This window comes from Geospiza fortis, unplaced genomic scaffold (assembly GCF_000277835.1).
Source record: "Geospiza fortis unplaced genomic scaffold, GeoFor_1.0 scaffold333, whole genome shotgun sequence".
NCBI classification, from domain to species: Eukaryota; Metazoa; Chordata; class Aves; order Passeriformes; family Thraupidae; genus Geospiza; species Geospiza fortis.
Genome location: NW_005054347.1, coordinates 1,652,247 through 1,666,031, shown reverse-complemented (window position 1 = coordinate 1,666,031; position 13,785 = coordinate 1,652,247). Strand labels below are relative to the sequence as shown.

The following is a 13,785-nucleotide window of genomic DNA, read 5'->3' as shown; positions in this document are numbered from 1 at the left end:
TGCCTGCGCGGGCGGCGAGCGCGTCCCCGAGCAGCCGGCGCGGTGCTCTGCTGTGCACAGCCCCTTGCTGCTGCGCGGCCGTGGGGTGAGCGTGTGTGCGGCTGAGTGCCCCCGTCCTGCTTGAATGAAACGTCGTTAATGGGAGAAGAACCGAAATACTTTATGAAGTGCTGTGAATTTGTAGTATTTGTATTGTCCAAAGAAAAGATCATTGAGGGCAGGTTAACAGGCTGTAAAGATCCACCTCCTCTGATTTGTTTGAAAGCGCAGCTGGCTGGCCTCAGACAGATGTCCTGGTTGTCCCGCTGGAAAAGAAAGTGAAAACAGCTTGTCCCGCTATTCCTCATTTATAGAGCTTGTTACATTGTCTCTCCTTGTTTCAGCCGCTTAGTCATACCGGTCTTTTTACTGCTTTTTCACTGGTTGGTTTTTTTTTAAGGTTTGGTTTGGTTGGGTTTTTTTTTGGAACTACGAATATTCATCATCCTTGTTGCCTTTATCAGTACATATTCCTGCTATATTCCTTTGCAGCTGGGGGGACAAGCGTGACATGTAATATTGGAGATGCAAAGGAGGCATGTATTTATGTGGTGACATAATGATGCTTAGCTTTTGCTGCTTTCCTAATAACTCCTGTGGTTGCTTTTACTTCCTTGACCGCCTTTCCAGGATTGGGCAGTTGTTTTCATGAGTTACCCTCAGATAATCCTGAGATCTTGTAGAGTTACAACGTTATCAGCTCAGATAATGTAATTGTATACAGAAAGTCATGGGGTTTTTTCCCCCTTTGTTTTGCCAGTCAGGATTTTTTTTTCTCCTTTGTTTTGGTGCCTGCATTCTTTTACCTACTCTGTATTTCACCTTTACCTCTCAGTTGCTCCATATCAGGAGGTCCTTCAGAGCCCCTGATATGGAGCAACTGGTCCTACCATACGCCCTACCTTTACTACCTGGGGCCAATGTAACGTTGCTGACAAACTCCCCAAAGTGTCCTCTTGGAGAGGCACAGCGTTCCTTGGAATCGCTGGTCAGTCTTACTGTGTGCTTCTTGCACAGCTTGCATCTGCCTCCAGCTCCTGAGGGCTTTGGGAAGAGCCTGGGGAAGGAGGCTTGGAGTGCACTGCTGCCGTGAGAATGCTCCTTGTGCAATGGGGTTTCATTCATCCTCCTGAGGGCTTCTTGGATAAGCACAGGCAGGGGGCCAGGGGAATGGCCGTGGGTGCATAGCCTGGCACCTCTGCGGTAAAACACTGGCTGCCAGCCCAGCCTGTAACACAGGCAGTAGTTAACCTCCTTGCACAAACACAGGGCATACAAACTGTTGCAGGCACATTTCTTAATGGGACAGGAACTGACTAGTCCTGTCGCAACATGAAGGAGAGTGCTTTTATCTCTAGATGGAACAGCCTGCAGCAATCTGTTCATGAGTCCACTCCCTGGACTGGGGATCAAATTTTAATAAGGTTTATTCAGCTGTTTGTTTTAAGGTGGTTAAAGTGAAATGAAGTCCCATCAGTGATTACCGACTTGTCAGAGTACAAATAAAATAGAATAATGTTGTGTTCTCATGAACATGGAAGGTGCCTGATGATCTCTCCATGAAGCTTACACTGGGCCAGTGTATTTGAACAGAGCAACAACAAACCCAATAGCAAGCATGCCAACGGTGTGAGTCACTCTATCTGCTTTTCCAATCGGTATTCCCTTTCTATTATTTGATTGCTTTGTCCCACCCTCCTCATGGATTATTGTACAGTTTTTAACTTACACGAGCATTTCCTTAGGGCTGGGACTTTAATTATATTTTGCACAACACCATAGCATGAGTAAGTTAGAGTAGATAAGAGTTTAGAGGGATTTTGCAAGAGTCAAGGGCATGCCTTGATGTCTTCAGCAACACATCCCCAGTCTTGACACTTTGTCTGTCACCATCCTCCCTCACCCGGAAGGGGATGTCAGTGGGGAAGATTTCTTAAACCATATAATCCCAGGAAAAGGCAGGAGGTGAGGGGTGTGTGTGGGTACAGCGCCAGTCTGTGTCACGGCAGGGCAGCACCAGGAGGAGCTGCCAGTTTCCTTGGCAGCTGAAAATGTCACATGGGCAGAAAGAAAGTAAAGAATGACACGAACTGTAGTCTTCAGTAGTCCACAGTCCTGGTACTCATTTTGCAAAGACTGTTTGGGGTGAAAACATCACAACACCCACAGCTGCTTCAGAAAAGGCTGAGGGAATGCTAACTTCTTTGATCTGGCTCAGCTTAAGTGGCTTACAAAGGTATCGTGAGCTAGTTTTGATGAGTTTGCCTGTTGTGGTGAAAAGGAGGTGTAAGTGATTATGTCTTCAGACACTCGTCCAGATCTTTAGCAGGACAGCTGGCCAAGCATTTGTCTCAGGCACAAGTCTCTTGCCTAAGTGGTCTGACCCAAGGGAAAGGGGTCAGTGTGAAATAACAGGATTTTTATCTCCAGTGCCTCTGTTTTCACTGAAAAGGAGGCTGCCTGTAGGACAGATTGGATCATGGATGCATGGGTGTGGATTCACAACTTCTTTATTCTCTTCCCTTGTCTATCTTGCCTTTTTTTAGAGAGAGGAGAAGCAGCTGGAGCTGACCCTGGAGACACTCATCAGTCAGGTGGCTGACCTGAAGAACTCCTTGGTCAGTTTTATCTACAAGCTGGAGAACGAGTATGATCGACTCACATGGTAAAGTGTCTCACTGTTGATCACTGCCAGAGCTCTTCAGACTTGGCTCAAAGGATTAATTTAAAAACATTAGCTTCTTGTCCATAGGTTTCAATTTTCTTTTTTTACATTTGTGCTGGAGGAACCATTACACATCTTCCACAAGAAAACCAGTTGAAAACCATTGGCTTCATGCTGTAGAGTAATTAGAGTCACACTAACACCTTTTAATCCAGACATTGTATGGGAACTACACTTGCATCTGCAGTGAGTAGAAGTTCTCAGACGAAAGACCTTAGAGACCCACATACACTATAAAATGAGGAATGGTTCTTTCTGCATTTCTTGACCTTTTCTGGCTTTTTGTGGCTCTGATATAAACTGAGCTTTTGTGTTTTGCTGATTCTGCTTTACTGCAGCTTGAGAGCCTTGCAAGATGGCATTCTCTTCCAGGAGAATATGGAGCATAAAGATGTTCTAGCTGCATCTTAATAAACTATATGGTATCTTAGTGTCTGCCACTGCAGCAAAGCTTCACAGACAAGTTAACATTTATAGTTAATGTTGCAGAAAGCAGGAGAGCTGATGAATCCAGCACAGACTAAGCTGGAGAGAACCTCCTTGAAAAGATTATCAGTTGTTTAACTTCATTGTTTGTTAGTCTGGATAGTCAAGTTATAAATGTTTTCTGTCCTGACTGTACTGCTTCAGAATGAAATTATTTCTTAGACCTTGCTCCAGAGTTTCACTGGGACAGGTAGTGAAAGGAAAGAAGTGCTTCTGTGTGTGTTACTGAAATCCGACACAACTGCCACTTTCAGTGGTACTGCTTGTAATGTCCCTGAGGTATTTGCTGCATTTGAGCCTTTTCCAGTTAGGACTGGCGTTTGTCCACATCTGCATATTCAGCCTAGGTTTTACTGCTTACTGTCTGGAGCAGACTGATTTGAGCACTAATTGTGTTGTTTCCTTGCTCCTCAGCCATTTGAGTGAAGAAGAGAGAAAAGCCCTATGTGGCATCCCCTTTCCATGTTCTATCTTCTTTATTTGCTTTTCCAGGCCTTCAGTTCTGGACAGCTTTGCATTGCTCTCAGGACAGCTGAACACCTTGAATAAAGTGCTAAAGCACGAGAAGACGCCGCTGCTGCGGAACCAGGTGATCATCCCGCTGGTGCTGTCTCCAGACCGTGATGAGGAGATCATGGTAAGCATGTCCCTTGAGTATCAGAATGGGCAAGAAGTACTTCCGAGAGCTGCTTTGCTGTGGGGTTTTCACCTACAAACACTTGCACTGGATACACTTTACAGGAGGTGTTGCTGTACTTAATAAATATGTTGCTGTCACTAAACAGGCACAGTGCAAATTCCTAGACAAGTTGTTGAAACTTCCTAAGGCTCCCCAGATCAAGGTTTTCCCTGTAGCCGTGTTCAGCACCATGGCCTGTGCCCTGGTCTGGAGCTGCCTGGTGCTGGGCTGGAGGGAGAGGCTCTGAGTGAGGCTTGTGCCCCATTGCAGAGGCAGACAGAGGGGCGTGTGCCCGTGTTCAGCCATGAAGTGGTGCCCGACCACCTTCGAACTAAGCCCGACCCTGAGGTGGAGGAGCAGGAGAAGCAGCTGATCACAGATGCAGCTCGAATCAGCCCTGATGCAGCACAGGTAGGTAAAGAAGGGTTTGATACTTCTGCCTCTTACCCCTAGGGCACGAGATGCCTTTTAACTGCTTCTTCCACCCTTCCATTTGCCAGTTTTCTTTTTCTTCTATGTCCTTTTCTGTCTGAGATTTCTCCAGCGGACCATAGCTGAGGTTTGGTTTCCTCCACAGTTTCACAAGGGTATCCAGCTGTCTGGCTGTTCACAGGAGGTGCCCTCCAACCAGTCAGAGGTGAAGGCTGTCCCATCTCCACAGTGCCCTCCTGCATTAGCACTGGGCACTCTAAGCTCAGCTACCAAAACATTTTTATTTGGTTACATGGATCCAGGGAAGGAAAAGCTTGTTCATTTATCTTGTTGATTTGTACTGAGTTGGAGTTGTCCTGGCAGTTTCTGACAGTTTTCATTTTGCAGAAACAGATCCAAAGTCTGAATAAAATGTGCTCAAATTTGCTGGAGAAAATCAGCAAGGAGGAGCGTGAATCTGAAAGTGGAGGTATGTCACTGAGGTGGAAGTGGGTATGGGGTTTAAGCAGCAGATTTGAGAGAGTAGAGGGGAAAATAGATATATTGGAGAGCCTGAAGTATGGGAAACACAGTTGAGCAGCACAAATGAAAACATTCCAGAAGATGCAAGATTGGCTGTCCTGGAGCCCTCTAATTTGAGAAGGGAGCCTGTGGGTGCAATGTGTTTTCCTTGTGTGACCTGTGCATGGGAGGAAGGTCACTCCAGCCCTTTGACATATCCGCCTTTGAGGAGATAAGTATCTACCAAGAAAATTTCCCAATCAACTTTAATTAATAAAAATAGCTGTGAAAATGCAGCAGCAGTGGGTGAGAAACCCTTTGGCTATGTTCTGAAGGAGTCCCCATGTTGGCAGGCTCTTGTGTGATCTTGTTGAGATAATGGGTGCTTCAGGCTCATGGCCAACCTTTTCTGGTTGTGGTGTTCACTATTCCTGGGAGTGCCACACACTACTCATAAAGGCAGTGGCATTGTTTTTACTCTCATCTTTGACACAGGACCTGAGCACAGGTTCTGTCTGCTATCTGGGAATAACAGTATAACTGGGTACGTGTGTGGCAAAAAAGCTTGCAGACACCACCTTGCTTATGAGTTTCTAAAAGGGGGTGCTGCTATTGTTTGTCTGAATCACAGTGTTACCTGCTGTAGGATTCAGCATGCAATAGCCTTTAGTGGCAGCTTCTTATGGGCATGGAGGAGTTAGGTCACTCTGTCCTCCTTCCATGAGCAGATTATGCCTTGCTCTCAGTGAAAAAGCTCTTGGATCAGCAGTGTCCATTGATTTTGCAGCTTCCTTGACCTTGATGAGACTCTTGTAGGACAGCCTGTAAGAAACTCATCTCTATTGCATGCACTAAAGTAGCAGAAAAGTAAATTCAGGACCAGCTGTGCTACTTTTTAGACCTGATTGCCAAGTCTAAAAATAACTTCCAAACTAACTTCATTTTTTTACAGGTTTACGACAGAACAAGCAGACCTTCAACCCTGCAGATACCAATGCACTGGTGGCAGCTGTGGCCTTTGGGAAAGGGCTGTCAAACCGCAGACCCCCAGGCTCTGGGGCATCTGTCCAGTCAGGCCAGCCAGGAGCTGGTGCCATCATTGCAGGTGCTTCAGGCATGCAGCAGGTCCCAATGACAGGTGCACCAGCTCAGCAGCAGCCAATGCTGGCAGGAGTGCAGATGGCACCAGCAGGGCAGCCAGGTAAAGTTCCATATCTGAGATCAGTTGAAACCCAAGGACCAGGAAAGTCAAATGCAGATGTAGAGATTCTTCCCCAGTCACCTTTTAGATGTGACTAAGTATGAGCTTCCTTTTGGCCCTTAATGACATGAGTCAGGTTATAATAGAGGAGTAATACCTGTTTAAAATTGGCTCAGAGGGTGAGGTGGATCCCAGCCAACCAGCTTCAGCTTCTTAACTCCCACTGCAGTACTGTTTTAATAACAGACTTGGTGAACATAGGAATCAATATGGAGAGAGATCACAGTGTGGTTTTCAGGGATACAGGGGGTTTTCCTGTGAAATTTAAGTTGTGGTTAGGTAATAAAGTGGAAAAGTTTGATGATAATGAGTTATGTAAGGTAAGAAAAGAAAGTTTTCTGTAAAAAGGTAGAAGGATTTCCTGTACAATGTGACTTTGCTTAACAGCAGTAGATGACATTTGCGTTGAATATAAAGTGAAATACATAGGCATAGACATTTGACTACACATCCAGCACCTGGACTCTAACCTAGTTACTTGTTTTTGTGAAATACATCTATGATAGAAGAGTTCTGTGAAGACAATAATTGGGTATTCAGTTGGGGCAGAAATGCAAGCCAAATGCTAGGAATTTCTAGAAAAGGAACAGAGAAACAGGATGTCTTTAGGCTATTCTGTAAATCCATTGGGTACCCACATCTGCAATATTATGGGCAGTTCTGATATTTCCTCTGCTAGTGGGCATAGCTTTGGGCTAGGGAGAAGAAACTGGAAGCATATAAAATCCCAAATTATATACAGCAGGCAAATGAGGAATGATTTGCCTCATTTGCAGGAGGCCTCATTTGCCTCCCATGATACAGAAGGATTGATGAAACTGCAGCGATCAAAATGTGGGCTTGTAGATTTAGAATGAAAGGGAGATACTTTTCTGAATGCTAAATAATTACACTGTAGAGCACATTGCCTAGTGTGTGATAGGCAGATAATGTTTATATGAGATGGAAAAAAGTAAGTAAATAGACTTCTGGATGAAAAATTAGTCAACATCTAATCCTGAGGATACCAACTCTGATTCCTTGACCCTGAGCCACAACATGTTAGAAGCAGAATAGATATTCTGCAGGGATATCCCTGCAGGCTTGCCCTATTCTGGTATTCCTACTTAAAAATCCTCTGCTGTCAGGAATGAAGTTGGCCTGGGGGACCTGCAAGCTAACCCTGCATTGTCAGAATGTTTATGTTTAATTGCAGTTTAGGATATCGGATATCCTAATTGATGTTTTCTTACCTGTATATAATGATTGTTGTTCAGATGTGTACTTGAGCAACAGTATTGATCCTGAGTTAAATATGTATTTATGTAAGAGTTAGAAAGTAATTTCCATTGTAATTTGGTAACAAAGAAGACCTCCTATGATTCCTGGCTGAATACCCAGAGATACTGTATCCAGGCTGGGGACACAGTCACTTCTGTAGGCCTAGCAGAGCTCGCTGGTAAGGAGAGCGCTTGGCCAGCCTCTGTGATGGGGAAAGTACCTCTTGATAAGGGCAGCTGTAGTGGCTTTGGGCAAAGGTCACTATTCTGCTTTTGATAGTGTCCATAGCTGAGCCTGAAAGAATACAAGGACAAAGTATATCTTTACCACAGTTGTTTTTTAGGGATTTTAAGCCAGAGTTTGGTTTGATACCATTGAGTCCAGGAGACATTAATTTTTGCAGTTCCTGTTTGAATTGCAGTTTTGACTTCTACAACACCTACGGCAGTATGTCCCACAGCTTTATCACATTTTGCTTAAAATCTTTTTGATGCTTGAATATTTTGCTTGATAATTTTATTGCCTTTTTCTTATTTTTACCCATGTTGTGAGACATGGTGAATAATCATTCCTCAGTTACCTTCTCCATACTAGTTTTCATATTTTGGAAATCTGTCATGTCTCCTTCCTTTATCTGTTTTGAGGTGTTTTTCCATCGCTAAGTCCTATTCTGTTCAATATGACTTTGTGTGAAAATTATAACTTGGATCATCCTTTTCGCTCTTACATGCACTTTTTCTGGTTGTTCTCAAGACTAGGAACACCACAACCACTTACAGTGTCTCAGCTGTGGGTGAACCATACAGTTTGGTTCACTGTTGCTTTTAGGGTGATATCTAACAGTATTTGTCTCCTAATTGCTAGTATCTATCAGTTACTGTTAGATATCTATCAGTTACCTGTCCATTCATTGCTGGCAGTGACCCACTATGGATATGTTTGAGAAAGTTTAATAATCTTTATTCGTTTAGGCTTTTGCTTATCAAATCTTTTCTCATCCTGCTGCACTATAATTTTAACTTTCAGAAGTTATCATTTTTTTTCTGGTTCAACTTGAAGACACTGAAGGAGGGTTTTTTGAATATCCCTCTGTGCTACTCTTTAATTACTGTTTATTTTTCAGATCATCTCAGTTTTGTCTAGCACTCTACACTTAGCTGCTAGTAAGATGTCTTTGAGCACGCTCCCGTGTGAGATTGGTATCAGCAGAGAGTAATAATGCCCAAGAGGTGGATGTGGTTACAAGAAATTACGAAATCTGAGAGAGGCTTAGCAATTTATATATACACCCTGACTATAAATAATGCTGCGGGGAAGGGGCTACTGAGACTCTCTGAAATGGAAGTGGACACAGTCTGGGTTCTTCTGTGTGTGCTGCTGCCAGCAACTTCTATGAGACTAAGCCCAACACTCCTGCAGGACCCTCCTGACAAAGAGAAAGGCTTGCTGAGGATGAAAAAATAATAGAATTGAAGGGGATAGCAGGGGGACACAGGAATTGTCAAGGAGATTTGTCAGTAGAAAAAGATGCCAATTTGTGCAAGAGATTGATTGGGTAGGTCAGAAGCTGGAAGGTTCTGTAGCAAATGAGCCTGGAGAGGAGCTGGAAAAGCCCAGACAGGGTTGTTGTGAGTCTTGTGTGCTCCTGAGCAAATGTCCTCTCATATTACTGATTTTGTACTGCTTTTTCTTTTTTCTCTCTCCAGGAAAAATGCCAAGTGGCATAAAAACGAATATAAAATCTGCCTCAATGCATCCGTATCAGAGATGAGCTGAGATGAACCAGACCAGGGGAATAGCGACATTTGTTACTGCTGCAGGCACCCCACCTGGATTCCTTCTAGGACTTCCAAGTCCCTTCACATATCCACACACCATATTTGGGAAGATAGGGTTTATAACGCCCTTCCCTGGATTTTATTTAGTGCTGGGTGGCTTGTGTGGAGCTGCTGCTGGCCATGTCTCCTGGACACAAGTACTTCTCTGTTCAGCCAGAGCAGAGGACTTTGCTTCTGGTATGGATGCCATCTTCTCCAGGTGTGGCCTGGAGGATCACTACCCTTTCCTGACAGAGACCCTGAAGAGCTGTACAGAGCTCCTTGTTTCTTCTTGTTCACTTGGTATGTTCTTTCTTTACTCCGTCTTGTTTAATAAAGACCTTGTTATGCTCACTGTGAGACACTGTATCCATCTCTCAGCTCATAAGGACTCTTATTTCCCTTTGGGTAAGGCTACAGAGCAGCCCCAGTCTAAACCACACTGAAAATGTTGGAGGCCAAGTGCTGGAGCTGCGGGTCTGTGTGTAAAGGGGTGTAGCAGAGTGAGTCAGCAGGGTACAAACATAAGCAGCAAACATCTTGTGTGCTAAAAACCAATTATGGCTCTACCCCAGAAAGCAAAATACTGGGAAGGACTATTTCAAGGCCCACAGCAAGAAGACAGCACTTGAGGAACAGAAGCACAGAGCTTTTGTATTGTGATGCTGTTGCAAATCCCAGCTGGATCTGATTTCGCTTCCATGCCTCTCTGCTTCTGTTTTCTATAAAGTTTATTAGCTGCTTCAGGATTCATTTATCACTTCAGAAAGGTATTTCAATGTGACCAGGACTGTGACACTTCTGGATGGGCGAGATTGTGAAGTCTGGCCCATTTCTCTTAGGAACTGGGCCCTGTGAAGCCATCTCTGTTCTACTTTATGCCCTTGAGCTGTAACATATAATCTGCCTAATGAGAGATTCCTGTGAGACAAAAGGGTGAGGGCACATGCCCCTGGAGCCTGTCAGTACATACAGCACTATCCTAAAGGACAAATGTCCTGCCTATGGTTGCTCTTGCATGGACTTCCTTCTGACTTGTGTTGAAAGCCAGCAGTGTGTTTTACTCAATAGCATCTGTCAGCAATCTTCGGCTGAGGAAATCTCCACTCAGCAGATACAGCCTGCAGCTGCTCCTGCGCTGCTTGCCTCTTAGCTAATCAGATCCAGCTTATTTGTGGAGGCTGTGAGCTGTTCTCCCAAAACAAAACCATCCACAAAGCCGTGACTAGGGCAGTTATTGACCTATTTTGACATGCTGGCCCTTGAAAAGCACTGAGCCGAGAAGTAGAAAGTTGAGCTGGAAGCACAAACAGCTTATACAATAGCAAAGCTGCTCCACTACAAATGAGTCCGTCTGCAGTGGCAGCATCCCAGCCAGACTGCTGGAATTGCTTTTTGCTCCTAATGAATGTGGAGGTCCTGGCTCTCTGGGATGCCACTGACTGCAGCAGGGAACTGGTGTGGAGGCAGGTTACTGGTTCCAGTGTGAGTGGTTTGTGCAAAAACAAGCCTGGCAGCCGGGGAATCGGAGCCTGCAGGGCTATTCCTGTGACGTGCTGAGAACCACGGGGATGGCTGTTCCCTGCTCTGTCTCATGTCCTTGCTTTGGTTGGAAAGGAAGGCAGAATACTGTATGTGTCAGATCCTTGGCACTCGTCATTCATGGAGCCTCAGCTCTAGGATGCTGCTTTGCTACATCCCCTCAGACTGGCTTCCTTATAAAGCTAAAATGCCTCAGTGCCAGAGCCCAGGGCCAGCAGCTGCCTGGAGCAATTCAGGCAGCCCGGGACATAGGCAGGGCATGGCTGCCTGCTGCCCACGCTAGCCTGAGTAACACGCCTCCCAGACCGCCTCCAGTGGGGCAGGCCAGACCTTTCACACAATTGGACTGCACGAAGGGAAACACAGGCAGGTTTTTTTCCATAGATTATAAAGCAGGGAGGCTGGCCAGGCTCCCAGCGTAACTTCCTGCATGACACAGGCTGCCTCGAATTAGTTATTGTGTAAATTAGAGCACTCTTGTTAGGAAAACAGATGATTTTAAACTGGTGTGTCCCTGCTACAGTGGCTGGTAGGTTGTTCTAGAAACTATTTTCCTTGTTTCACCTTAGATTGAAACTGCATTTCTTTAATTCCTTTCAAGTCAGTGGATCTTCTCAGGAAGGAACTGAGCCTCTGAGTTGTTAGTACCAGAGGAGTCAGATATTATGATCAAGCTTTCCTGATCCTTTTTTAAGACAGACTGAACTGATGAAAGTCCCTTTTGCTTTAAGGCATATTTTCCATTTCTTGACTCACATCCAAATCTCCTTATGCATCTGTGTCCCTTGGGACACTGGACCAGGACATGCTATTCTAATTGTGGGAATGGGAATTTCAGATGTAAAGCAACTTTAACCTCTTATCCAGTTGCTGCTAGTGTTTGAATGTTTAAACAGGGAACAAGATCAAGCCTTTTACCCATAAAGTTGCTGTGGAATTCATGGTCCACTGCTTGTCACTGTGGTCTGCATGTCCAACAGGGATTCACTGTTTCCAGTGCACTGTGTCAGAATAAAAATGTGACCTGCTGGGTCAGGGCAAAGGCTCAGGCTGTGTCCTGCTGTTGCAGGAGCCAAGTGGGTGATTGGGAAGCACACTTCCTGTGAGCATGGGATGTGCTGCTATTCTGAACTCCTGTGGGTTTTTCCCCTGCCTTATCCAATCCCTTTTGAACTCATCTCTTCTGAGCAGGATAATTTTGGCAGGGAGGAAGCTCAGCCCTGGCATGGCAGGTGCTGCTGGGCTGTCTGGGCTCCAGTTCAGGTGCAGGAGTGATGGAGATGGACATAGGTTTGTCCTGGCCCCCCAAACCTCCCCTCAGTACCCGTAACCAGCTTTACCCTGCTGCAAACACATGCTCAGTACCTGCTCCCAGAGGGGAGCAGCTCCTCTCCTGCCACACACTTGGCCAGGCCACCTATGAGCTTGTTCCTTGACTGCACACACTGCTGTACCAGCTCTCTGATACTGAAGAATGTACAGTGCCAAAAAATTTATCATGTTAGTCTGACAGGCTTATTGTAATCCTTGTTGACTGGTATTTACATTTCTCTGCTTTAAGTCTTTATCAATATGATCACATATTTTTTGGTCATTAATTTCCATAGGATGTCTGTTGAATAGACACACCTGTTTACTAGGCCATCCTGTTTACTTTTTTAATATGCTGGCATAACATCAACTTGTTTGTTCTCTGGAGCTTCTCCAGGTTTCCTTGTGTTACTGGATCTCAGCATTAATAGTTTGGATGTTTAAAAATGTATGTTATTTTTTTAGATGCAGGATACCCAGACTGAAGAGTTTTCAGCATTTGCCTTATGCAACTGTTTTTTAACATCTTCCTGAGTTACTGTTAGAGTGGAAAGTGTTTCACCCTCATGACAGGAATGCTTCATCTGGCTTCCTCCCAAACGCAGGAGAGAGATATTTATTGCCTTTCCTTCCTGCCCAGCTACCCACAGCCCACTGTTCCCAGTCTGTATCACACATGCAGCCATGCTGGGTCGTGCCCACAGCCTGTCCTGCTGCTGCCCCGGGGGGCATCGTCTCTGGGAGCCATGAAGCTCAGAGTGGTGCCACCACTTCCCTGCATCTCTCTGCATCCAGTGATCAGCACGACAAACACCTGCTGCTTGTTTGTTCTCTTGTCCCGTCCCCAAGCAGCAATGTGCACACAGATGTCTTCTGTTTAAACAAGCAAAACATAACATTTTGTTTGTTTTTTTAACCTACAGATCTTTTAAGTGGATGTCATTAAGCCTTTATAGTGGAAGTGAAGTGTGTGAGGTGTTAGGGAAGAAGCAGCTGAAAAGATAGGGGGAGAGAGGAGTGAGGGGAATCTCTTCAGTTCTCCACACTCCATACCACAGGTAAGGCAGGGTTTGGTTTCCATCCTCCTGCTAGGATAGGATCTTTCTGCCAGAAACATTAGGGACCAAAGAAGAAGTCTTGTGGTGGTTGGGTTGAGAAAGCCAGAGCACTTTTTATGCTAAGAAGCAAGATAATGGGGTGAGTGCTGCCAAAGGGTGTTCAGCCAAGTTTTTAATCGGCATTGTTTCCAAAGCAGCTTCACCTGCAGCTCGCTGAGGAGAGACAAACACATGGAAACAGCAGCAGAAGATGCATTTTAACTGACCTCTGAAAAGCTCAGAGACTGCTTGGAAGTCAAAGGCACAAACACAGGGTAAGTGGTCAAGTGGTGGAAACAGCTCAGGGTCTTTGCTTTTCTCCAGGCTCTCTGCATGAGCTTGGTGGCCCCAGGAGAGGCAGAGCCTCTTTATCTGACAGCTGGTGCCTACAAATGAATACACAGCTGTTTTCAAAAAATCCCATGGATCTCCTCCTTCCACTTAAGGGCAATAAATCTTCAACTGCCTTAGACATAAAATGTTACCACTTTGTGCCTCACAGAGATGCTGTGGTGGTAAAAGCTCATGCTCAAGAAATGGGATGTTTGGATGTGTTTGTAATACATGCCATAAAAATAGTTCAAGCTGATGTGATTCCACAGTTTATTTATTGTTCCTATGATACTGCAGCTCTC

General features: G+C 45.1%; 1 protein-coding gene across 1 annotated transcript; it reads left to right on the top strand.

The window, feature by feature from the left end:
• The first annotated feature begins 2,475 nt into the window (after positions 1 to 2,475).
• MED8 (mediator complex subunit 8) lies at positions 2,476 to 9,560 on the top strand. Its single transcript, XM_014307893.2, has 6 exons — positions 2,476 to 2,704; positions 3,743 to 3,887; positions 4,200 to 4,340; positions 4,749 to 4,830; positions 5,815 to 6,063; positions 9,090 to 9,560. Exons 2-6 carry the CDS (start codon positions 3,885 to 3,887, stop codon positions 9,152 to 9,154), a joined length of 540 nt encoding a protein of 179 aa, XP_014163368.1. The 5' UTR covers positions 2,476 to 2,704; positions 3,743 to 3,884; the 3' UTR covers positions 9,155 to 9,560.
• The last annotated feature ends 4,225 nt before the right edge of the window (positions 9,561 to 13,785 follow it).